Source organism: Pongo pygmaeus, chromosome 18 (genome assembly GCF_028885625.2).
Source record: "Pongo pygmaeus isolate AG05252 chromosome 18, NHGRI_mPonPyg2-v2.0_pri, whole genome shotgun sequence".
In the NCBI taxonomy this organism is placed as follows: Eukaryota; Metazoa; Chordata; class Mammalia; order Primates; family Hominidae; genus Pongo; species Pongo pygmaeus.
This window is the reverse complement of record NC_072391.2, coordinates 54,007,501-54,032,361: the sequence shown is the minus strand read 5'-3', so window position 1 is coordinate 54,032,361 and position 24,861 is coordinate 54,007,501. Positions and strand designations below refer to the sequence as shown.

Here is a 24,861-nt window from a genome sequence, read left to right as displayed (position 1 = left end):
CTTTCTATGAGTCTGTAACCTTTTATTTCTTACTCATTTTTCCCTCTGCCATTAAAAAAAAAAAATGGATTCTAGAACTTTCTGGGAGTGGGTGGGGCATGTACTCACTGTGCACCTGCATCATCTTGGACACGTTGAGTCCCTCCCGCATCCTCATGACACACACGCCATAGTTGAAATCAAAGGCATCGCTGGAAAGAGAGGAGGTGAGGTCCAGCTTCTCCCCCAGCTCCCACCAGGGAGGTGACCTGGCACCCAGGAGACCAGATGTCTAGAGTTGGCTCTGCCTCCTACCACGCCCTTTCTGTTCTCTGGGCCTCAGTTTCCCTATCTGTATCCTGTACAGGCAGCATTGGAGAGTACCCCAGGACTCCTTCGGCTCTACAGTCTGTGGCACTGTGGATCCTGCAGATCCGGTACTCGGGGGAACCAAGTCAGCCCTGTCCTCCTGATACATTTGGATAATCCCCCACAACTCTGCCCATGGAGCTGGCGATGGTAATTATTACCTCCATTCTATGGATGCAGAAACTGAGTTTTGGAGAGTAACTTGCCCATGATCACACAGCTAAGGGAGTGAGCAGCTGGGATTAGAAAGAATCACATGGCTGAGACTGTAGACCAAAGGACAGACACACTCATAAAAGGAGCTTTACTCCTGCAATAGGCTGTCTATAAAGATGTCTGGAGGCCGGGCGCAGTGATTCACGCCTGAATCCCAGCACTTTGGGAGGTCAAGGCAGGCGGATCACCTGAGGTCAGGAGTTCGAGACCAGCCTGGCCAACGTGGCAAAACCCCGTTTCTACTAAAAAGTACAAAAATTAGCCGGGCGTGGTGGAGTGCACCTGTAATAGTAGCTACTTGGGAGACTGCGGCGAGAGAATCGCTTGAACCTGGGAGGCAGAGGTTGTGGTGAGCCAAGATTGCACCATTGCACTCCAGCCTGGGTGACAGAATGAGACTCTGTCTCAAAAATAAATAAAATAAAATTATTAAAGATGTCTGGAAGACTCTTGTTCGAAAGGTGTATGTACTGCCTGATTGACACAGTGCCCAAGAGCCCACCCACCACTGGGGTTTGGGCCAATGGGCTAAGCACTGCCCTCCCCGGGCTCCTTAGATCACATATCTCCAGGACAAGGATCTTTCAGGCCCTGCTTTTTGAAGGTTTGGAATATTGGAGCTGGAGGGAGGCTGGAGATCAGGCATTCTATCAGTTGCTGCTGTAATTCTGTTAGCACCTGCTGAGAGGATTGCTCCGAGTCCTACAGCTGGTTAACAGCATACCTGGAAGCAGGTCCCAGGGCCCCAACCCTTAGCCTCGTGTTGTTCAGTGATACCGCATACAACAACATCAACACAGAAAAGCCACTCAGGGAGGCATCTCTGGACCTCACACAGCAAGCACTGATGAAGAGTTTGGAGTCAGCCCTGAAGTCCCCCGGGAGTTCCATCCTCAGAGCCTGGTTTCACTTCCCTGTTCAGGGGCACTGCCTCAGAGCTCTTGAGCTGGCTCCCTGTGCACCTTCTGGAGCCCACAGGGAGGCATGAGGTTCTCACCTAAAAACTCACGTTTGCAGTTACTCTGAAAAATTAAAAGATCTGGCAACATTGGGCCCACATTTCTGCACGGGCAGTAGAGCCCATTCTGCATAGACACGAGCCAAATAGGAGCCACTCTCGCTGGGTTACCACAGTCTCCACTGCTCCCTATCACCCCATGCCTGGCCCACTTCACTCATGGTGCTACCTGCCTGGCCCCGGCTGGCTTTGGTATCCATGACTCGTAGGTCAGAGGCGGGCATCTTCAGCCTCAGCCTGTTTCTCCTTTAGCTTTGAGCAAACGGACTCAACTTCTTTTTCAAAGATGGGGTCTTGCTCTTTCGCCTAGGCTGGAGTGCAGCAGTGCAATCTTCCCTCACTGCAGCCTCCAACTCCTGGGCTCAAGTGAGCTTCCTGCCTCAGCCTCCCAAGTAGCTGGGACTACAGATGCCAGCCACTTTGCCCAGCAGGACTCAACTTTTTAAGCACCCACTACTTCTTTTCCACTTCTCAAGGCCCAGTGGGCCCAAATTAACAGATCCCAAGCCCCTTCCTCTCCCCCGACTCACTGGAGGATGCCAATGTAGTCTTCCACTGTGGCCGGGTGAGCCGACTGCCAGTTCTTCTTGAACCCGACCACCAGAATGTTGGGCTTCATTCTCCCGAGACCTGCGGCCTGCCAGGGGATAGGGGTGAGATGGGGAACCCATCAGAGGGGCAGAGTTGGTGATCCACCTGGCCAGAGCCCCAACTTTCTTATGTCTCCAGATGTGCTGATTCTCAAAAAAAAAAAAAAAAAAAAAAAAATATATATATATATATATATATAATCTTAAAAATTTTTGTTTTGCACAAAACAAAACTTTATTGGGAGAAAGATGACTGATGGGAGGAAATATCTGAATTCCAGAATCCTCGATTCTAGTTCTCGCTTGGTCACCAACACCCTACATCCCTCCCAGGGCCCCTGAGTTAGAATTGGCCAAGGTGACACCAGCCCCCACAGGCTTCCAAGTCAGTTTCCCAGGTCCTAGGCATTCCGAGAAAGTGCCCAGAACCAGCACATCTGGAGACATAAGAAAGTTGGGGCTCTGGCCAGGCATGGTGTCTCATGCCTGTAAACCCAGCACTCTGGGGGGCCGAGATAGGTGGATCACCTGAGGTCAGGAGTTAGAGACCAGCCTGGCCAACACGGTGAAACCCCAACTCTACTAAAAACACAAAAAAACTAGCCGGGTGTGGTGGTGGGTGCCTGTAATCCTAGTTACTCAGGAGGCTGAGGCAGGAGAATCGCTTGAACCCAGGAGGCGGAGGTTATTGCAGTGAGCTGAGATCGCACCATTGCACTCTAGCCTGGGTGACGAGCAAAACAAGTCTCAAAAAAAAAAAAAAAAAAAAAAAAGAAGCTGGGGCTCCTTCTGCAGCAAAAGGGGCTTAAGCAAAGGGGCCCCCAAGACTTTCTGCCTTCCAGGTTTGCCACCAAGCCATAAGTCCTGTAGGGGGGCCCCCAAGACTTTCTGCCTTCCAGGTTTGCCACCAAGCCATAAGTCCTGTAGGGGAGCCCCCAGTCCATGGCACCTGCATGAGGATCTGGACGCCTCTGCGGAGGTCCTCGGCAATGACATCCGAGTAGAAGGCCTTGATCTTCCTCTTGTTCAGCCACTTGGTGTGCCCGTTGGCGATGAGCTGGAGCTCAGGCATCCTCTGCTTGTGGGGTCCCTGTGGGTGGGAGGGGCAGGGGACATCACTGGCTGCCTTCACCCTCCAGCCTGAGATTCAACCCCTCTCCTGCCCTGGAGGCTGCCCCAGGGGCTTGGCAGCACCCATGGTGCCCTTTTCTTTTGCCCAGATAAGGGAAACACAAGGAGTGGGGGAGAAAGTGGGGAGGAAGGGAGAGGGAGGGGGCAGAAAAGAGGCAGGGCAGCTGGGGGAGAAGCCAACAAGAAGGGCCAGGAAGGGGAGAGAATGGGGTCCATGGGGGTGCCTGGCTGGGTGCCCCTTGCTCCGCATCCCCTCGGCCCCCACTCTGTGAGTGGACATCACACCCAGGCGGCTCCCCCAGGAGCCGTGTTGGCCAGGCTGGTCTCAAACTCCTGACCTCGGGTGATCCACCTGTCTTGGCCCCCCAGAGTTCTGGGTTTACAGGCATGAGCCACCATGCCTGGTCCCCTGTGCCCCTCCAGGGGCCACTCACGATGAGCACGTGGCCACAGATCATCAGGCTGAGGTTCCGGGTAAAGGTGCCCACAAAGTCCACCAGGGCTGGGCGGAAGTTGGGGGGCCCCGTGAGCACCAGGCACTGGGGGCTGAGGAGGGAAGGGAAAAGGGCAGGAGCCATCAGGAGAGAGCCCACGGGGGTCTGGGTGCGAAAGGCACCTCCCAGGCTCCCTGAATGGTGGTGTGGCCACCAGCATGACCCTACATGCTTGGGGCCTTGGCTTCCCACCTATAAATCCAGGGTGACTTTTGGGGCCCTTCCTGCTCTTTTGGTGACCTCCACACTAGTCTCCCTGGTCCTTCCTGCTCAGGCCACCAAATGCTACCCCCCATGCATGTCCCCTGCCCTGCCTAGCCCAGCATGGTAGGGGAAAGAACAAAGCCTGGGAGTGAGGAAGCCCATCACTTACAAACTCATCAGTTACCCAGGAAGGTGACAGCCTCTGCGTCGAGAGGCAGCAGAGGGCAGTGGTCAAGGGCCACGACCTGAGTCAACTGGAGCCAGACTTAATCGGCCACTCTCCAGCTGTGTGACCTGGGACCAGTTACTTAACCTCTCTGTGCCTCAGTGTTCTTGGGACTGGGTTAGTAATTTCCTGAACCTCAGCCGGTTCTTGTAAGGCTGTGTAAGGCACTTTGCAAGCACCTGGCTCATAGTAAGCATGACATAAATAGATATTACCAATAATTATGAGGATCTGGTGGGAAGACGATGGCAGGTGCATAAACCTCCTCTACAAAGAGGGGAATCAGCTTTGAAGGGTACCCAGGGGAGGTTCGTCACCATTGGCTCTGGGGATACTGTGATGGGAGCTGCAGCAACAATCTCCTCGACAACAAAGCACATTTCCACTGTGGAAACCGAGGCATGGAGAGGCCCCTTGACTTGCTTGGTCCCCATCAGGATATGTCCACCCCTGTCTTGTGGTGGCTGGGTGGCTCCTCCACGTCTGTTCCCTCTCTGAGTGGAGGCTGCACACACCCTGGGTCTGCCCGGGTCAGGTGACAGGTCTAGGCTTGGAAACTCCCAGGGTGGAGCCATCCCTGGCCCCGGGGTCCCAGGTGGGTCCTGGCAGCTCTGCTCACCGGTAGTTCTTGATGTGGTCTTCCACCTCATTGAGGCCCGCTGAGTAGCTGAGGGCCAGGTTGTAGGAGCCAGCCTGTACCGAGGAGCCCCAGTTTACCTCTGGGGGAGCAAGGGAGCAGTGGGGGTGAGAGCAGTGTTAGGAATCACTAGAAGAAACCAGACATGTGGAGGGACAGAGGCAATGTCGGCCTTCTCTAGGCACCGGGCACCTGTGGGAGCAGGGCCACCTGGGATGGGCAGCCTGTAGGGTGAAGGCCTGCAGACCGTGTGGCCGCACGTTGAAAAGTTACACACCAAGGCCAGGCGCGGTGGTTCACACCTGTAATCCCAGCACTTTGGGAGGCCGAGGCGGGCGAATCACCTGAGGTCAGGAGTTCAAGACCAGCCTGGCCAACATAGTGAAACCCTGTCTCTACTAAAAATACGAAAGTTAGCCGGGTATGGTAGCATGCACCTGTAATCCCAGCTACTCGCGAGGCTGAGGCAGGAGAATTGCTTGAACCCGGGAGGTGGAGGTTGCAGTGAGCTGAGATTGTGCTGCTGCACTCCAGCCTGGGTGACAGAATGAGACACTGCACCCCAGTATCCCCCCAAAAAAAGTTACACATCAAGCTCCACACGATATCTTCCTGCCTTGCCAAACATTTGCAATGGCCTAGAAGCCCAGGTTGAGACTTAGAATCCCAGGCTTTCTCAGAGTCCTGTTTCCTGCCCTCAGGTCGCTGCCACCCCAGGGTCCCTGCCTGCAGCCAAGTAGAGACCGTGCCCGGAGTCCAAGCTTTGTCTGCCTGCCATCCACACAACCAGCCCTCAGCTACCTCTGAGGCCTAGGTGTGCACAGCAGCCTGCTGGCCCCTCTTGGGGGACAGCCCTAGGGAAGAGGCCGAAGCACGCCCTGGAAGCTCACTCAGGGTCCTTCGGACAGGGGATTCCAGGGTCCTGGGTGCCCAGGCGTGGCTTAGAGGTCGAGGCATAGGCCCTGAGTGGGGACATCCCCTGGGGTTCCTTGCCACATTGGGGGGGATAAAGGGGAGGGGCAGAGAGGGGCCCTGGACAGCACAGAGCCCGACTCAGGGCCCTCCAACTGGGGCGGAGGGCAGGGCCGCCTGCATGGCTACCCTGGTGGAGGAGGGCCGCAGCCCCGCAGCTGAGATGCGCACCTGGCTTCTTGTAGATCACATAGAGCAGGAGGAAGAGCACCACACCGATGGCGATGAGGGCCGCCCACCAGGTGAGGAGGAACATGATGACCACGGAGATGATAGCCCCAAACAGCGCCGCCCACTTGTTGTAGTATTGGAATGAAGGTCTCCACCCTGCGCCGAGGGCACCAGTCAGTGGGCACGCCTGGCAGTCGAGCCTCTTTCTAGGCCAGAGCTGCCGGGCAGGGCCTGGCAGTAATGCCAGCAGTGCCCAGAGCTGGAGTCCCAGCCTGTACCCACCAGCCATGAGCACCACCCACCCTGCCTCCTGGGCTGGGTCTACAGGCTCTGGGGCAAACCACACGCCTGCTTCGGCTGGCATTTCACCAGGAGCATCCAGCTCTGGCCAAATACAGCCACAGGACTTCCCATGTCAGCGACAGCACCAGCTCCCATGGCGCCAAGGGGGTGAGATGGAGGGGGAAGGACATGATTCTGCCTAGCTCCCCACCAGCAGGCCAAGGCAGGGCTGCCACTAGTGACAGCTGCCTCATGGTGCAACTCCAGGGCCATCATACACATTGGGATCTATGTAAAAGGTGGCCTGGTAAAAGACAATGGCAATTTGGAGCTGGTTAGAAAAAGTCTTCCTCAGCCAGGCACGGCTGTAATCCCAGCACTTTGGGAGGCTGAGGCGGGTGGATCATGAGGTCAGGAGATCGAGACCATCCTGGCTAACACGCTGAAACCCCGTCTCTACTAAAAATACAAAAAATTAGCTGGGCGTGGTGGCGGGCGCCTGTAATCCCAGCTACTGGGGAGGCTGAGGTGGGAGAATGGCATGAACCCAGGAGGCGGAACTTGCAGTGAGCCGAGATCGTGCAACTGCACTGCAGCCTGGGCAACAGAGCCAGACTCCATCTCAAAAAAAAAAAAAGAAAAGAAAAGAAAAAGTCTTCCTCAAGACTCTTTATTGCTATCTGCCAGAAGTTTTCCATCATAAACATGCAAATGTATGAAATCTATGATATGAATGGTGCCTCCGAGAGTTATGCAGTGTGCAGCCTGCAGCACTGTCTGTGACAGCCCTAGCTGTGACTTTGGGCAATTCTCTTTCTCTGAGGAACCAGGCTCCTGATTCCTGTAAAACTGGGGAAGGAAAAGACTGGAAAACCCCTACAGATGGTAAACAATGTATGAATCCATGTAAAGTGCACACCGTCAGTGCGTGAGAAAGGAGAGCCGCTATTATTATCATTATTATTATTACTATTATTTGAGACAGAGTCTTGCTCTGTCACCCAGGCTGGAGTGCAATGGCGCGATCTTGGCTCACTGTAACCTCCCCTTTCCCAGTTCAAGTGATTCTCCTGCCTCAGCCTCCCGAATAGCTTGGATTACAGGTGACCGCCACCACATCCGGCTAATTTTTGTATTTTTGTAGAGACAGGGTTTCACCAAGTTGGCCGGGCTGGTCACAAACTCTTGACCTCAAGTGATCCGCCCACCTCAGCCTCCCAAAAATGCTAGGATTACAGGCACCAGCCACCGAGCCCAGCCAAGAGCTGCTATTATTATATTAATGTGCCCTTTCAATGGTTTTAAATTGAGAGGTGACCTTGGGCTGCCAACCTCCACCCATGCCTCCCACTCCGACCCCATGCCCCAGTTCTCCCTGCCCCCTGGGTGCCTCCTCCTGAGGTGGGTGAAGGGTTTGCTTACCAGGCGAGTTGGTGATGGAGGCGTGGAAGCAGCTGAAGTTGATGAGGGCATAGGAGCAGAGGAAGAAGTTGGAAATGATGGGGGCTATGGTGTTGAGCTCAGCTTCGGGGACCCAGGGAGAGAGAGGACAGCTTGTTGGGCAACTCTGCCAAGGATTGGCTTGGCACCCTCCTTCCCAGGGTGGGGGACCCCAGACAGGTCACCAAGGCTCAGTCAGTCTCAACCTTCTCATCTGTGAAAGGGGTCCACCTCATCTGTGAGATGGGTCCATCCTTTTGTGAAGCTCAAAGGGATGGTGTCTTGTAAACCATAAGCGCCCAGCTTTTAAGACAGTGGGGGTCAGTGTGAGAGTAGACCCCATCAGGCTATGGGATGACCAAGGGTAGTGGCTGTCACACTGTTTTGACCACAAATGACAGCAAGAAATACTTTTTTTTTTTTTTTTGAGACGGAGTCTCGCTCTGTCACCCAGACTAGAGTGCAGTGGCGTGATCTCGGCTCACTGCAACTTCTGCCTCCTGGGCTCAAGCAATTCTCCTGCCTCAGCCTCCTGAGTAGCTTGGATTACAGGCGTGTACCACCACACCCAGCTAATTTTTGTATTTTTAGTAGAAACAGGATTTCACCATGTTGGCCAGGCTGGTCTCGAACTCCTGACCTCAAATGATCTGCCTGCCTCGGCCTCCTAAAGTGCTGGGATTACAGGTGTGAGCCATTGCGCCCGGCCAGAAATACATTTTGCAATGTGGCCCAGGACACCTAAGGCCGTAACACAGCTCCACCCCACTGGTAGCCCCGTGTTAACCACTCAAGAACTGCTTCCTCTTCCCTGTCTCCCTGTTCCCCTCCCCTGCTACTGCTCCCAGCACCCCAGATAAACTTTTACATATGAATCCTTGTCTCGGGGCCTGCTTCTGGGGATCCCAAAACACGACGTGCACCAATGTGCCAGGTCCTCCGTCCATGATTTCATGTAATCACCTAAAAACCCTGCCCCAGAGCATCTGAGATCATGGTCCTCAGTCTGAAGTCAAGTCAGACCCACCCAGATGAAAGGACATCGAATCTGAATCAGGGTACATTGCAGGGAAATGTGTTTCTGGGCCCTGGTGAGCAGGAAGCAGAGACGGGGCCGGGGAACATCAAGTCTAACCAGACTTTTCCATCCCTGCCACCTCTTCATGTGGTTCAGGACCCAGTAGTGCCCAGTGTCTAGAAAGCTTCCCTTGGGTAATAGTGACTAGGCTATCAGGGCAAATCTCACGGACTGTGATGCCAGCCTGAACAGCATGGATTCACTGTTGGCAGGAGGGTGCCCATGAGCCCAGGGAGGCTGGCCAGTAGTCTACCCCCACCCCACTCCTGCATAGGGAGCAGGGGCCAGGGGACATCATGTTGCAGCATGGCCACTGCCCGTGCTTAGTGTGGCCACCTCTCTCCTCGTGAGTTCTGCCTCCATGGCTAAGTAAATTAGGCAAGTATCAGGCGTGTGCACATGTGAGTATGTGTGCACATATGAGTGCATGTGCATATATGAATGCACGTAGGTCTTCCTGCACACGTGGTCTCCTCCTGCCCATCTGAGACACACCTGTTAGGCTCTATTGCTCCCATTATGCAGATGAGAAAAATGAGGCTCAGAGAGGTGAAGTAACTTGTCTAGGTCACACAGCTGGCACATGGCAAAGCCTGGATAGGAAGTTGATCTAATGAACCGATTACCTGGGCTCTTTTCTCTTAAGACATCTACCATCTTGAAGCCCAAGGAGTCCAGAAGCCCTAGGCCTGAGGAACTGGGTTTGTCTAGTTTATATACCTATGATGATACTGACCAGCCATTGGTATCCCATCCCAAGGAGGGACCAGTCAGCTTGTCCTATGCTCCAAAGGTGTTCTGGGGTTCATTTAGGCCTGGGGAGGGGGATGCTAGCTGCCAGGACACGTGAATGCAGACCAGGGGAACAGCAAAGTTCTCTCCTAACAAAGCAGAAGGCTCTGCTGCCTGACATGGTTTGGGAGCCACCCTGCCTGGAGGTGGGAAGGGGAAGGATCACATGGCCTCCCGATGTCTCCTCCCAGGTGGGGCCTCACCCCTCAAGACTTAGCCTCTTAGCGCCCACTAACTGTCAGGCCCGGCGGGGAGATGAGGAGGCAGGAGAAGAGCCCGGCCCCCAAGACCCTCATGGCCAGCCAGGGGAACAGGAGGCCAGCCCCTGTGAGCCGTGGCAGAGCCTTACCGATGATGATGAAGGCCACGGCGATGGCGTAGGCCAGCAGGTAGCCACGCACGGGCTCCTTGTTCTTGCCGTAGCCTTTGCCGAAGAAGCCGATCAGTGGGTACAGCTGGTCCTTGCAAAGGCACTGCAGACCAGATGCCACACTCACCCCCAGGCTGGGACCTGCCACTTCCCCTCCCCTGGGGCCACCTGAGCTCCAGCCCCGGCTCGGTGCCCTCTGTGACCTCCCCAACCTGGGTCCTGGTGTCTGTTTCTATTAAACAGGGATGATCACCCCCTCCACCCTCCCCGCCCTACCATAAAGACAGTGAAAGAGCATGACTGGGGGGTGGATGGCTTCGGGTAGAGCTTGAACGGTGGAGTTGCGGACAGGATGCAGGTGGCACAGGTGGGAGTTTGGGGTGGGGACTGCAGGTGTTTGTCAAGTCAGAGGGGGCTGCTTCCTTCAAGAGTTTGCTGATAGCTCCTTTTCCCTTCTGGCTAGAGTCCCTGGTCTAATGACACCTTCAGGTGTTTGTAGCAGTCACCCAGGGACCCGCCCTGTTGTGCCTCTAGCCCAGGCTCCCCACCCCCTGTCATTTCAACCCCTTTCTGCGGCCTCACCTGGAAGACTTTGGCAGCAGAGACAAGGCAGGCCAGGGCGGAGGAGAGGGTGGCCCCGAAGATGCCAGCCGTGATCAGGGGCGCGAAGCCTGACACCATGCTCATGGTCTGTGGGGATTTGGGGCTCAGGGACTCCACGGTGGGGGCTGAGCCGGGAGCCCCCATCTGTGGCACCTCATTCCCTACTGCGGGAAGGGGCTGGGTCCTGAGCCTCCACCTGAGTCCACAACCCACCCCTGGAGATCCCAGTGTCCACCCACAGGTTGGGACTGGACAGACCTGGGCTCTGAACCCCTCTCTCCTAAGCCTAGGCCTCAACCCCCAAAACTATGTCCCCCCAACAAACTTCCAGGCCTGCAAGGTGCCCTGCAGCCTCCACCCAGCCCCTACTGTGTCTGGTGGGTCAGCCCTCCTGGCGGTACCTGGTAATAGTTGATGAGGCCGTAGTGGCAGCTGTGCTGCTGGGTGCACTCAGTGAAGTTCCAGCCATAGCTGCAGGCCAGCCCCTCGCAGGCACCCCAGCCAGGGGTCACCGTGTCATTCAGGACCCCAGAGGCATCACGCACCACGCAGGAGCCTGAGAGGAGGAAGGAGAGCATGGGGAGGTCTGCCTTCCCTCCTTCCTCTGTCCTCTTCCAGCCCCACCTCTGTAGAGGGCGAGGTGCTGCAGATGATGGGCAGCTGTCCCTTCATTATGCAATGATAATGATGACAATGGAGGTGTGCCCGGAGCCATGATAAGTACTTTACAACAACCTACGAGCAGGCATTACTATTATTTTTGTTGTCGTTGCCATTTTACAGAGGCGCAGAGAGCTTAAGTGACCAAGATCACAATGTCCTCCTTGGATCAGAAACCTGGATCTCAAGCCTCGAGTGGCTGTGAGCTGGACCAAGTCCCTTGGTCATTTGTGAACAGCTTGCCTCAAACGGGGCCACTGGGAGGAAGTGCACCTGTGAGGATCTCAGTTCAAGGCAGGTGTTAACAGCCCAGGCCTGGGCTCAAAGCCCGGCTCCACCATTCAGTGGCTGTGTGACCCTGGGCAGGTCACTTAACGTCTCTGAGCCCCCATTTTCTCCTTGGTGAAATAGGGAAAATGACATTGATAGGATTGGCATGCAAAGGGCGGGGCACGTGGGAAGTCAGTTGCTGGTATTATCATCATCATCGTCATCACTCCTAGATTTGTCCTGTAGGATCTTCACACTCATGAATCTGGGCCTTCAAGGGACCCAAGGAGCCTGGTCTGACCCCGCCATGCCCACTCCATGAAGACACTCTGATCATTGCCAAGATACCCCAGAGATAGGTTCAAGGCTTCACATCCTGAGGTCGCCACACCTTCCCAGCCCAGCTCTCCCTGTTGTTAGAGAGTCGAACCCCACCCTCTGATCCCTTCCAGTGGTCAGGGTTTTGGGACACTGCAGGGTGGAGGCCAGGTCCCTCCCCTTCCTGACTGGCTGGGCCGGCCACTTACCAATGGTGGCTGAGATGGCCAGGTAGGAAATGGTCGTCCAGAAAATGGCCATGAGGGTCCCCTTGGGGATGGCTATAGCAGGGTCCTGCAGGAGGGAGGGAGAGAGGGAGGGACGGAGGGCATTAGGCAGCCCCTGGGCCTCCTTCCAGGCCTGTCCTCCTTGTCTAGGGCTGAGGCTGGGGGCAGCAACCTCTGACCTTGGCCCCTCAGAGCCCCCATTCCAGCACAGAGAGGAAGGAGCCTCATGACTGAGGACCCCCAGAGAGGGATGAACACAACCAAGATCACAGGGCAGAGACTCCACCCAAGGCCCTGGGAGATGGAGGCAGAGAGAAGAAATTCAACAGCTCCACGCCTGGGCCACAGAGGGCACTTGGCCGGGCTTGCTTTGAGGGTGGTGAGGGCGGGGGCAGGGTGGTGGGCTCTGGAGTCGGCCTGCCCGGGTTCAGTTCTAGGTGGCCAGCTGGGTAGGGGGCTGTGCTCTCACACCCCGGCCCCTCATCTGTCAGGGATGTTGGTGAAATAAATTAATCCACATTGACATCCTAGACCAGGACTCCCCTCCCCGCCAGCCCTTACGGCATGTTCAATCATTACGCACCAATTGATTTGTCTGGTTCCTCAACCATAAATAGGATACACCCCGAACTTTCTCCTTCCGTTCTAAGAAATAAATCTCTGCTCGTATTTTCTTGCTTTCTTTTTTTTTTTTACTTTTTATTTATTTATTTATTTATTTTTTGAGACAGAGTCTTGCTCTGTCACCCAGATTGGAGTGCAGTGGCACAATCTCGGCTCACTGCAACCTCCACCTTCTGGGTTCAAGCGATTCTCCTGCCTTAGCCTCCCAAGTAACTGGGACTACAGGCATGTACCACCACTATAGGCGCCCTAATTTTTGTATTTTTAGTAGAGACGGGGTTTCACCATGATGGCCAGGCTGGTCTTGAACTCCTGACCTCAAGTGATCCACCCACCTCAGCCTCCCAAAGTGCTGGGATTACAGGTGTGAGCCCCCGTGCCTGGCCGCTCGTATTTTCTTAACAGTGATAACAAGCCTTCACGAACACAGCGTGTGTTCCACTCTTCTAAGCACTTTCTCAAATGTAATTTCCTGAGAAGTGGCCTGGGCACCCCTGCTCAGCTGGTGGGGAAACTGAGGGCAGAGAGCTGTGAGGAGGACCCAGATCTGGGCCTGACCACACCAAGGTCAACAGCCTCGGGCTCCAAGGACTGATCCTGGGTGCAGCAACACAGGCTGGGATTTTTACAGTAAGTTCAAGACCCAAGACCTGCTCACCCTCCAGACACAGATCCCAACCTGGAGGCAAAGGCCAGGCCTGCCACGGGAAGTCAATTTATAAAACCCCCCAGCCTTCCCTGGGCTGTTCTGCTCACCATCCAGTTAGCAGATGGTACCACAGATTAGGAGCAAATCAAAGTGTGTTGGAGGGCTGCCAGGAGGAGGTGGGAGGGAGGATGTGGCAGGCCTGAGAAAAATGGGAACAGAGGTGTAGAGCTGGAGTCTCTGGAGCCCAGGTGTGCTGGGATCTCCAAGCCTTGACCAAGTGCCCTCTGTGGCCCAGACGTGGAGCTGTTGAATTTCTTTGCTCTGCCTCGGTCTCCCAGGGCTTTGGGTGGAGTCTCCACCCCAGGGCTCTGCGGGGCCCCTGCAGGCATGGACTTGCCAGCCCTGCCCGGCAAACCTGTTTGACTCAACTGAGCCATGCACATGGGGTTCCCAGCCCCAAAGCCAACAGAACACGCCAGCCTCCCACCCTGCCTCTAGTAGATTGAATAGTGTCCCCCAAAATTCACATCCACCCAGAACCTCAGAATGTGGCCTTATTTGGAAACAGGGTCTTTGCAGGTGCAGTTAGTGAAGATGAGGTCATACTGGATTAGGGTGGGCCCCAAATGCAATGACTGGTGTCCTTACAAGGAAAGGACTCACAGATGAAAGAAGGCCACGTGACACAGGGACAGAGATTGGAGTGATGCAGTTGCCAGCCAAGGAAAGTCACTGTCAGCAGCCACCAGAAATTAGGAAGAGGCAAGGCAGTATTCTCCCCTGGGTTTTCAGGGGGAGCTTGGTCCTCCTGACACCTGGATCCCGGACTTTTAGCCTCCTGAACTGGGAGGGAATATAGGTCTGTTTTTAAGCCACCCAATTTGTGGTGAAAACACAAATACGCCAGCCATCAACCCCCATCCTGCCTCCTGCATCTAGATCTGAGATCTCAGCCCCTGGATGTGCTGGGAAGAGGCAGGCAGAGAAGAGGTGAGCTGGGTAGAGGTGGGCTGAGATGTGGACCTGGATGTGCCTAACTTTGAGATTGTTGCCTGGGGATTTAACAAAGTTAGCCACATCCAGGTCCACATCTCAGCCCACCTCTTCCCTGCTATGTGCACTGGGAGAAGCCCCTTAACAACCCTGAGCCTCAGTTTCCCCATCTGTGAAATCAGAAAGTAACTTGGCAGGTGACAAGTGCCCATAAATGTGAGCTGTTGGGGTGGGGGCAGGATTGTGCACAGGGGCATGCCCTGAGGCAGCACAAAACATATTTGTTGGATGATGAAATCATGATGTAGTTGAGGCCTCTCTGTTTTAGGAACTGGCATTCTGGCTTCTCTGCCACCTGTGTAGTCCTGGGCAGGCCCCGAACCTCTCTGACCTTGGCTTGCTTGTCTATATAATGGTAAAAATGACAATGATGACAAGAAGCTCTTAGCTCCTGCTCTGAGCCAGGCACTATTCTAAGCACTTTACATGAATTAGCACATGGAGTCCTCCCCACTGCCCTGCAAGGTGGGGGCTGTACTCGTCCCATTTTAGAATTGGGGAAGCTGAGGCCCAGGGAATTTTAAAGGGACTTGCCCAAAATGTCACAGTGAAGGCTCGACAAACAGTGGCTCTGCTGCTGAGGATGCTGTCCCACAGAATGGGTGGAGGCCATCCAAGAGCCCCTTAAAGCTTGAGGGCATTTAGGACATAGTGCAGGCGCCCGCGCCTCACCCAGCTTCGAGACAGCTGACGCCTGCTGGTTGGTAACCTAAAAAGCTTGATGAGGCATCGAGATAAATTCCCAGACAACAATCTAATGAGGCTGCATGGAATCCAGGCTGTCTGAGCACAGGCCCAACCTCTGCGGGACCTCAGGGCAGGCAGACCAGGCCTCTGCTGGCCATTCCCCAGACAAAGGAGAGGAGCCAAACCAACGGCCGTTCTCCAATTTCCAGGCCCTGCCCAACACCACCTGGTGCATAGCTGGTTAAAGCCAGGCTGGCTTCACAGTCGACTCCATGTGCAGTCCTTTTTTTGGGGAGGTGGGGTTTTGAGATGGAGTTCCGCTCTGTCACCCAGGCTGGAGTGTAGTGGTGCGATCTTGGCTCACTGCAACCTCCGCCTCCCGGGTTCTAGCAATTCTCCTGCCTCAGCCTCCCGAGTAGCTGGGATTACAGGAGCCCACCACCACACCTGGCTAATTTTTATGTTTTTAGTGGAGACTAAAACATAGTTTCATCATGTTGGCCAGGCTGGTCTCAAACTCCTGACCTCAAGTGATCCACCTGCTCTGGCCTCCCAAAGTGCTGGGATTACAGGCATGAGCCACTGTGCCTGGCTCAATGCACAGCTCTTAATTTGCTTAAGAAAATGCGTCAAGGAGCACCTTCCAAATGAGACTGGAGGTTTGGGGTAGGGGTTAGCTGTGATTTCCAGCATGGGGCTAGCTCCCCATTCATCACCCCCTCTTGCCTGCCACCTCCTTTGAGCAAAGGCTCCGCCAGCTTCTCACCTTTCAAAGCCCAGCTCTGGCGCCTCCTGCACCCAGAAATTCTGCTGGAACCCCTGCCAACATTAGTCTCGCCTTCTCCCCGATGGTGCAGCACATTGTGCTACTGCTCAAACACTGCATTTCACCATGATTCAGTCAACAAACATGTACAGAGCACCTAGTATGTGCCAGGCTCTGAGCTGGGAGGGGATAGGGAGATAGAGGCAAGTCTCCATTCTCCAGATGCTGGGGCAACAGATACACGTTTGGTCTGACATCATTATGCTGGGGGAACCATGACTCTGATGGAAGGGCTGGGAGAGATGATAGCTGAAGGAGGTATTTGAAAGAGAAAGAGGCCAGGAGCAGTGGCTCACTCCTGTAATCCCAGCACTTTGGGAAGACAAATCGGGTGGATCACTTGAGGTCAGGAGATCGAGACCAGCCTGGCCAACATGGCGAAACCCTGTCTCTACTAAAAATACAAAAATTAGTCAGGCGTGGTGGCAGGTGCCTGTAGTCTCAACTACTCTGGAGGCTGAGGCACGAGAATCACTTGAACCCAGGAGGCGGAGGTTGCAGTGAGCTGAGATTGCGCCACTGCACTCCAGCCTTCCAGCCTGGGTGACAGAGCGAGACTTCATCTCAAAAAAAATAAAATAAAATAAAATAAAAGAGGCTAGGCATGGTGGCTCACCCCTATAATCCCAGCACTTTGGGAGGCCCAGGCGAGTGGATCACCTGAGGTCAGGAGTTTGAGACCAGCCTGGCCAACACAGCAAAACCCCGTCTCTACTAAAAAATACAAATATTAACTGGGTGTGGTGGCAAGCACCTGTAATACCAGCTACTCAGGAGGCTGAGGCAGGAGAATCGCTTGAACCCAGGAGGCGGAGGTTGCAGTGAGCCAAGATCGTGCCATTGCACTCCAGCCTGGGCAACAAGAGCAAATCTCCATCTCAAAAAAAAAAAAAAAAAGAAAGAAAGAAAGAGAAACAGAACAGATTTTCAGGGTAAAAAAGCAAGCATACAGAGTTGCAGGTAGAGAGCGCAGCACAGGCAAAGGTGTGGAGAAGGGACAAGGTAACATGGGCAAAGCAGTAGAGCCTCAGGGCTGGAGCAGGCTCATGGGAAGGATGGCACTGGTCAGGTATGAGGCTAGACAGGCGGGCTGGAGACTTGAATGCCGAGCCAAGAAGCCTGCCTGCAGCAAGGCAGTGGGGAGCCCTGGGAGGATGTCAGCCCAGCAAAGATGTGCATGAGCAAGGCTGAGCTCTTAAGGTCACAGCTGGGCCAGTCTTCCCCTAAGGCTGAGAGTTCTGGGAACTAGGGAGGAACCTAGCCATTCTGTGGTGTCCCTCAAGCCTAGAACGCAGCTGGTCTTCATAAACAACCGCAGAATGGAATGGAATTGGTTGGATTGGGTTGAACTGAGCTGAGTTGGACTGGACTGGATTTTAGAAGCCCTGCCTCCCAGGTCTCAGTGCCCAGCGGCAGATGCCACTAGAGCAGTGAGCAGGATTCTGCTCATAGCCCCTGTGCGGTGCCAGGACACAGGAGGGGCAAGTATTCTGCTCACCTTGAGGTCACCGGATATGTTGGCCCCTGCCAGGATGCCTGTGGCCGAGGGGAAGAAGATGGAGAACATTCCGAAGAAGGTGCCATCTGGACCCCGCCAGTCGGGCACCAAGTTCTGGACAAAAATGTCCGCTGGAAAAGCAAGGGCTGATGAGTAAGGCTCACCTGGAGGGCTTGACCCTCCTCACTGGGACCTGCTGGGCAGGCAGCCCCTGACCATGGGATTGGATAATCCCATCCTCCCAGTGTCCACACAATGGGCCAGATTCCTGGGTAGAGAGTCCCTGTCCCCAGAGCCATGGTCAGGGCCTCGATCAGCACATACCCCGGTAGCTGAAGAAGCCTTTGGAGGCTTTGTCCTCAGATGGGGGGATCAGCGTCCCCACTAAATAGTTGGCAAAGGAGACCATGATGACAAGGAAGAACAGCACCTGGGCCTGGGGGGAACAAAGGACCCCAGAGGTCAGATAGTCTGGTTCTACCTCTCTGGGAAGCCCCGCCAGAAAATGATTTGCCCAGGGCCCATTTCTCCATTATTCACTCACTCATTCATTCAATACCAATTATGCAGCAGGATCTATTCAAGGAGTTGGGAATATAGCAGTGAACAAGACCGCCAAAGCCTCTTGTCTTGGCTGATAAATAAGGAAGATGAATTTAAAGTAAGAAGAGGTTTGAGAGGCCGAGGTGGGCGGATCACCTGAGGTCAGGAGTTTGAGACCAGCCTGGCCAACATGGGGAAACCCTGTCTCTACTAAAAATACAGGCCGGAAACAGTGGCTCAAACCTGTAATCTCAGCACTTTGGGAGACCGAGGCGGGCGGATCACCTGAGGTCAGGAGTTTGAGATCAGCCTGGCCAACATGGTGAAACCCCATCTATACTAAAAATACAAAAATTAGCCAGGCATGGTGGTGGGTGTCTGTAATCCCAGCTACTTGGGAGGCTGAGGCAGGAGAATCGCTTGAGACCAGGAGGCAGAGGTTGCAGTGAGCCGAGATCACGCCTCTGCACCCCAGCCTAGGCGACAGAATGAGACTCCATCTCAAAAATAAATAAATAAACAAATAAATAAATAAAGTAAGAAGAGGGAGTGTGATGGGGACTCGGTGGAGCTCATTTAGCAGGATGACCTGGGACGGTGTCACCAGAGAGAAGGTGTTTGGCATTCATCTTAAGAGGGAGAACGAACAAGCCAGAGAGAACTGTCCAGGGAATTCAGCTCAGGGCATCTGAGGAAGAGCGAGGAGGCCACCCTCTGACAGCTGCAGGTCAGAGAATGCGGGGAGAGGACAGGCTGCAGGGGCCAGGTCCTGCCCTGCCTTTAGGGCCTGTCCGGCTGAGTCTGCCAGCAAGATCCATGATTCAGTTGAAGGCCACACCTCCCCAGGCTCCCTCGCAGCCATGTGTGACAGCGATAGCGCAACTTCCAGATGGTGCCATAAAAAGAAAGAGAAAAGGGAATTCCCTCCCTTTCATTTCCCCCTTCTTTGCTTTCCCTCTGACTGGAGGGGATGTGGGCATGGTGGACCAGGTGGACAAAGGCCACGGCGCAGGGATGGAGGGAGCACAAGACGGAAGGAGTCTGGGTGCCTGGCCCCTTGGAGCCACCATGCCCACCCTGGGCCATGTGGACCTAGGTTGTCACACAAAAGAGATACAAAGCAGCAGGGCACAGTGGCTCACACCTGTAATCCCAGCACTTTGGGAGGCCAAGGAGGGCAGATCACTTGAGGTCAAGAGTTTGAGACCAGCCTGACCAACATGGTGAAACCCCATTTCTACAAACAATACAAAAATTAGCCAGGTGTGGTGGCAGGTGCCTGTAATCCCAGCTACTAGGGAGGCTGAGGCAGGAGAATCGTTTGAACCCGGGAGGTAGAGGTTGCAGTGAGCTGAGATGGTACCACTGCACTCCAGCATGGACATCGAGCAAGATTCTGCCTCAAAAAAGAAAGAAAAAAGAAAAGAAAAAGAAAAAGAAAAGGCAGAGGACCAGGGAGGGCCCAGGCCTGGCTACCCCCACTTCTCCACGTGATCACCTCCATGTCCCCCTCCTCCATGGCCTCCTCACCTTGGACTCCCACTCCATGCCAGCCAGGGAGATGGCCAGCAGCACAGTGACCGAGACCACGCCGATGATGCGGATGTCGTTAATGGGGTCCACGATGGGTGCCCCATACTCCTGGGGAGGGAAAATGGGCCAGGCTGCAAGCCACCCTCTGAACTCCCCATCCCCCAGACTCCACCCACCTAGGAGGCACCTCCTGTGGGGTGCACTCCGCTAGGACGATGTTAACTCAAGCACCACTCCTGCCATTGAGTCCCCAAAGCAGCTGCTGCACGGGCCTGGACAGTGTGGCCCTAAAGGCCACACACACTCCCAAAGGGGACTTGTGGGAAAGGAATGGCCTTTATTCGATGAGATTGTCACTCTCACCCACAGTGATCAGGATGTGGTTCCTGATGGGTGAAGTCAGGCAGAGCAGCAGGAGGGCCCAGCCCAGATGGGGCGGAGGAGAGCGCAGTGGGCTGCCCTGATCCCTCTACCCAAGGTCCAGCCCCCGGCCTCACCTGGAGCAGGTCCCGGACGGTCTCTGCAAAGCCCACAGTGTGCATGGCCACACCCACGGCATTGGCGAAAGCGAAAATGAGGCCGATGGAGCCCCCAAGCTCTGGGCCCAGACTCCGGGAGATGAGGAAGTAGGTGCCACCTATCAGGGCAGAGCCAGGAACCATGAAACCAGATGAGTCGGTTGGCTGGGGTGGACTCAGGGCAGGCAGAGGCCAGGAGAGGGTGGCCACGGGACCCACGGGGCAGCAGATAGCTGAGGCCATCTGGTGGTGTAGACAGCCTGCCTAGAGCCCTCTCCCAGAACCACAGGAGCGGCTGGGTGTCCCATGGGGTTGGGGAAGTTGGGAGTCCTGTTCCCAGGATTAGGAGCCCAGGAGAGGAGGGCCTTGGTGGGAAGGGGGATGGCCCACCTGACTTGACCTTGCCATTGGTGGAGATGGCCGAGATGGAGAGGCCTGTGATGGAGGTCACCGTGACCGACAGCAGGATGATGATCCAGGTCAGGACTGCAGGGGGCACCCAAAGCTTAGGCAGGGCATTTCCCGGGGGAGGACCCCAGTTTGCCTACTCATTCACCATGTGACCTACGTTCATCTCCCTTCTCTGAGCTTCAGTTTTCTCATCTGAAAAATGGGACTCTGTCACTTTGGGAGGCCGAGGTGGGCAGATCACAAGGTCAGGAGCTCAAGACCAGCCTGGCCAATATGGTGAAACCCCGTCTCTACTAAACATACAAAAATTAGTCGGGCATGCTGGCACATGCCTGTAATCCCAGCTACTTGGGAGGCTGAGGCAGGAGAATCGCTTGAACCCAGGAGGCGGACGTTGCAGTGAGCCAAGACCACGCCACTGCACTCCAGCCTGGGTGACAGAGTGAGACTTTGTCTCAAAAAAAAAAAAAAAAAGGGTCTCTGCCATACTCTGAATAGCCAGGGAGCCCTTGAGCCAGCATTTATTGGATTGTTAGGTATGGAGGTGAAGCTACCCTCGTTTAATAATAAAAAATAAAGTAGCAGTTACCACTCTGTGATCACCTCTGGGAGCCACATCTGTGCTGTGTTTTTACTTGCATCCTGTAAACCCCAAAACGGCTCCATGAGGTAGGTTCTGTTATCACCCTCATTTTCCTAATGAGGAATCCAAGGCTCAGAGAGGTTAAGAAACTTGCCCAAAGTCACATAGCAGGCTACAGAGCTAGCATCTGAGTCCTGTTCTGTCCAGAGTGCAGCTTTCTTTTTTTTTTTTTTTTTTTTTTGAGATGGAATTTCACGCTCTGTCGCCCAGGCTGGAATGCAGTGGCACGATCTCGGCTCACTGCAACCTCTGCCTCCCAGGTTCAAGCAATTCTCTGACTCAGCCTCCTGAGTAGCTGGGATTACAGGCATCTGCCAACCACGCCTGTCTAATTTTTTTATATTTTTAGTAGAGACAAGCTTTCACCATGTTGGCCAGGCTGGTCTTGAACTCCTGACCTCATGATCCACCCGCCTCAGCCTCCTAAAGTGCTGGGATTACAGCCTCCCAAAGCGTGAGCCACTGCGCCAGGCCAGAGTGCAGCTTTCTAACCGGCATGCTTTGAGGTAGAAATGGGCTCTGAGAGGTTAAGTGGCTTACTGAGGGCAAATAGCCCTTAGGCCTGCTGACCCCATGTCCAGCGTGCCTCTGCCACACCACTCTGACCCCTGTCACTGCAGGGGCCCGAGACTGAACCAGGGAGGAGAAGGCCTGGCCCTTTGGTCTCTGCAGCTCAAGTTTAATCCTGCAACCTCGGGGCCTGGCAAGAATAGGATTCAGGCAAGCCCTCCCTCCTCTTCCCCAGAGGGGCACTCACCGATGCCTGCCTGGGCCGTAATCCAGGGCAGCCGCAGGTAGAGGATCACGCCCCAAATGTTGAGCATGCAACGAATCTGGGAGGACAGGGGGGTCAGAGGCCGCCTGGGTGGACATCCCAAGGCCAAATGACAAGTCCCTGTCCCTTGCTATGGCAGGGTATCGAGCACCTAGGCCCTGGGGACACCTGGGTCCCTTCTTCACCCACTTCAGTAGGTTCCGAGTCTGGTTCTATGGGGCAAGAGGGTGAGAGGCACCCAGAAACCCACCTATCCCTCCCACCTATTTTCCCGCCCTCCCGTTGAGGCCTGACGCTGGGCTACGAGCACTGTTTCCCCTCCCTGTATCCATCCCAAGCCCAGAATCCTGTGTCTGCCAGTCCCGACCACGGCCCCAGTGGTCAGCAGTTGATCCAGAGCCTGGCATTTACAGGGAGCTCAGCAAATGCCAGGTGAGCCAGCGCCCCACGTACGAGCAGATATCAGAGCTCAGGTGGCTGTGACTTCAGCTTCCAAATTTAAAGCAAAGCCAGAGGCCAAGATGGAGGCTGAAGGCTGGTGTGGTCGCTGGCTCCACTGAGTTGCAGGGCTGTTCCCGGCTCTGGCAACACAGCCCAGGAGGGAGATCCCAGCTCTGAATATGAGCATCTGGGGGTCGGGGAGGGCCCGTGGTTCAGATGGAGAAACGGAGGCACAGCCAGCTGGCAGCGTTAAGATCAGAACCCCAGCCTCCTGCCTCCCAGAACAGGGCTAAAGCCTTCTACATCCCATAAGATCCCCTCTGTAAAGTCCCATAATGTCTCCAAAGCCAAGTGTACTTGATTCTCTACTGTCTGGAAACTTAATCCTGCTCCTCACTACAGCAAACCTTTTCTTTCCCTTCATGGAGGAGAAAAACACATTTACGGATTTGTGTGTTTAGTGCAGCCCCCTGGTGGCTTTTTAGGGAAACACAGTTTCTTCTAATTACTCCCCGGCAGGCATTAATCTATTGTCTATTGATCTATTAACTCATTGAATTCATTGTACAGATGGGGAAACTGAAGGCCCACCAGGGCCTGAGAGTCAGAGCTGAGCCTGGATGGAGCTCTGCCATCCCATCCCCATTTCTGGACATCAAGCACCATCCACACCCCACTCACCATCACCCCCTTGACCCAGCCAAAGCGCACGGGCTCCTCGGGGTTCTTCTCGCTGCTGGTGCCTGCCTCGTCCTCCACCAGCCCATCAGTCATCTCGTGGCTGGGCCGGCTGTCAAGGGCCAGAGCATGCAGGTGTCTGCCTTCCTGCTGGCAGCCCAGAGACCACAAGTCAGGCAGGTAGGGGTGCTAGGGACGGCATCTTTGCATCCAGCCCACTGACCTGCACCACTGCGCCCCACACCGAGCACAACCCGACCCTCAGCCCACTGGGTGTTGAGCTGCTTGAGGGACTTTTAAAATGCTCCCTAGGCCAGGAGCGGTGGCTCACGCCTGTAGTAAAAGCACTTTGGGAGGCCAAGGTGAGTGGATTGCTTGAGCTCAGGAGTTCAAGACCGGCCTGGGCAACAAGGTAAAACCCTGTCTCTACTAAGAAATACAAAAATTAGCTGGGCATGGTGGCGTGCACCTGTAGTCCCAGCTACTCAGGAGGCTGACATAGGAGGATCTCTTGAAGCCAGAAGGTGGAGGTTGCAGTGATCTAAGATCAGATGCCATGGGAGACTGGGAGTCCTGGGCGCTCCTGCTCATAACACGTCCTCCCCCTGGGAGAGCAGTGGCCTTAGAAGTGATTAGGCAGTTGCCCAGCCTCGTAACGGGGGATAGGATTATTATCACCCTGGAGAGGTGAAAGCTTGTCCAAGGCCACATAGTTGGTCCCTGGAGGGCTGGGTCTTGAAACCAGGCCTCTACCTCTGGGGCACTGGGAGGTCTCCTGGTTTGTGCCCCAAGTGACTGATGCCCTCCTCTGGGGCTTTCTTTCTGGCACTTCATCTCAGTATGGAGCCAAGGGCCATGTCTTGGTTTGCTCTGGGGTGGAGAAAAGTCCTGCGAATTTAGTAAGTCTTAGCCTCAGAATCAAGAACAATTCTGGGCTGGGCGTGGTGGCTCATGCCTGTAATTCCAGCACATTGGGAGGCCAAGGTGGGTGGATCCTTTGAGGTCAGGAGTTCAAGAGCAGCCTGGCCAACATGGCAAAACCCTGTCTCCACTAAAAATACAAAAATCAGCTGGGTGTGGTGGTGCGCTCCTGTAATCCCAGCTACTCAGGAGGCTGAGGCAGGAGAATCACTTGAACCCAGGAGGTGGAGGTTGCAGTGAGCCGAGATCACACCACTGCACTCCAGCCTGGGCGACAGAGCCAGACTCCGTCTCAAAAAAAAAAGAAAAGAAAAGAGAAAAGAAAAAAGAACAATTCGGCCCAATTGTCATACGGGAAAAGTGAGGCCAGACAGGAGTCATGACAATCCACCTTCCACTCTTCACAGTCCAGCCTCCCGGGCAGCAAACCCGGCGAGCCCCTTCTCTGAGGTGAACCTTCCCAGGCCCTTCTTTCCCTCTCTCTTTCAGGGGTGTGCAACCTGCTTGCATGCTTCTACTCACTGGAAGCTCATTACCTCTCTAGGCTTCCCACTCTAGCTTTGGGTTGCTAGTGATTGGCTAATATACATTCCAACATGTGCCCAGACTTCTGCAGCTCCACTATTTCACTGGGGCCTCTCAACGCAGGAAGAAGACGCTCCTCCATCCCCATGGTACAGATGACAGAACTGAGGCTCAGAGAGGTTAGGTAGCTGGGTCGAGGTCACACAGCAGGGAAGTGGCCAGTCTTCTGAGACAGCACTTACCTTGAGGAAGGAGTGCAGGTCGGCCAGTGTGGGCCGGACCTTCCGGGGCTCACCAGGCTGGGTGCTGTTGGCATAGTGCTCATATGCGGGCACCACATCGATCGTGTTGTAGCCAAAGGTGCGCATGCAGAAGGTGCTGCCGTGGGTCAGGTGGCTGGGGTGGCTGCTGTCATAGGCAGCTGGTGGAGAGGGCTCATCACTGCTCAGCAGTGTGCTGATGGTGAAGCGCCCGCTGCACAAAGTGGCG

At 54.8% G+C, this 24,861-nt stretch overlaps 1 protein-coding gene across 4 annotated transcripts in view; it reads right to left on the bottom strand.

The window, feature by feature from the left end:
- SLC12A3 (solute carrier family 12 member 3) overlaps nucleotides 1-24,861 on the bottom strand; it is a 50,510-nt gene that overhangs the window by 25,585 nt on the left and 64 nt on the right. For 2 of the 4 annotated variants that reach the window (XM_054454312.2, XM_054454314.2), the window contains exons 1-19: nucleotides 24,615-24,861; nucleotides 22,930-23,076; nucleotides 21,790-21,865; nucleotides 20,369-20,464; nucleotides 19,958-20,097; nucleotides 19,458-19,568; nucleotides 17,709-17,820; nucleotides 17,385-17,515; nucleotides 12,030-12,114; nucleotides 10,974-11,128; nucleotides 10,552-10,659; nucleotides 9,949-10,072; nucleotides 7,712-7,813; nucleotides 6,008-6,163; nucleotides 4,847-4,946; nucleotides 3,738-3,849; nucleotides 3,122-3,262; nucleotides 2,113-2,219; nucleotides 109-191 (exon numbers count right to left, since the gene is read on the bottom strand). The exon at nucleotides 24,615-24,861 is cut by the window's right edge and continues 64 nt beyond it. In XM_054454312.2, the coding sequence (XP_054310287.2) occupies nucleotides 109-191; nucleotides 2,113-2,219; nucleotides 3,122-3,262; nucleotides 3,738-3,849; nucleotides 4,847-4,946; nucleotides 6,008-6,163; nucleotides 7,712-7,813; nucleotides 9,949-10,072; nucleotides 10,552-10,659; nucleotides 10,974-11,128; nucleotides 12,030-12,114; nucleotides 17,385-17,515; nucleotides 17,709-17,820; nucleotides 19,458-19,568; nucleotides 19,958-20,097; nucleotides 20,369-20,464; nucleotides 21,790-21,865; nucleotides 22,930-23,076; nucleotides 24,615-24,861 (2,333 nt within the window). The remainder of the gene's footprint in view (nucleotides 1-108; nucleotides 192-2,112; nucleotides 2,220-3,121; nucleotides 3,263-3,737; nucleotides 3,850-4,846; nucleotides 4,947-6,007; nucleotides 6,164-7,711; nucleotides 7,814-9,948; nucleotides 10,073-10,551; nucleotides 10,660-10,973; nucleotides 11,129-12,029; nucleotides 12,115-17,384; nucleotides 17,516-17,708; nucleotides 17,821-19,457; nucleotides 19,569-19,957; nucleotides 20,098-20,368; nucleotides 20,465-21,789; nucleotides 21,866-22,929; nucleotides 23,077-24,614) is intronic. The other 2 variants (XM_054454313.2, XM_054454315.2) reach the window with 1 other exon arrangement.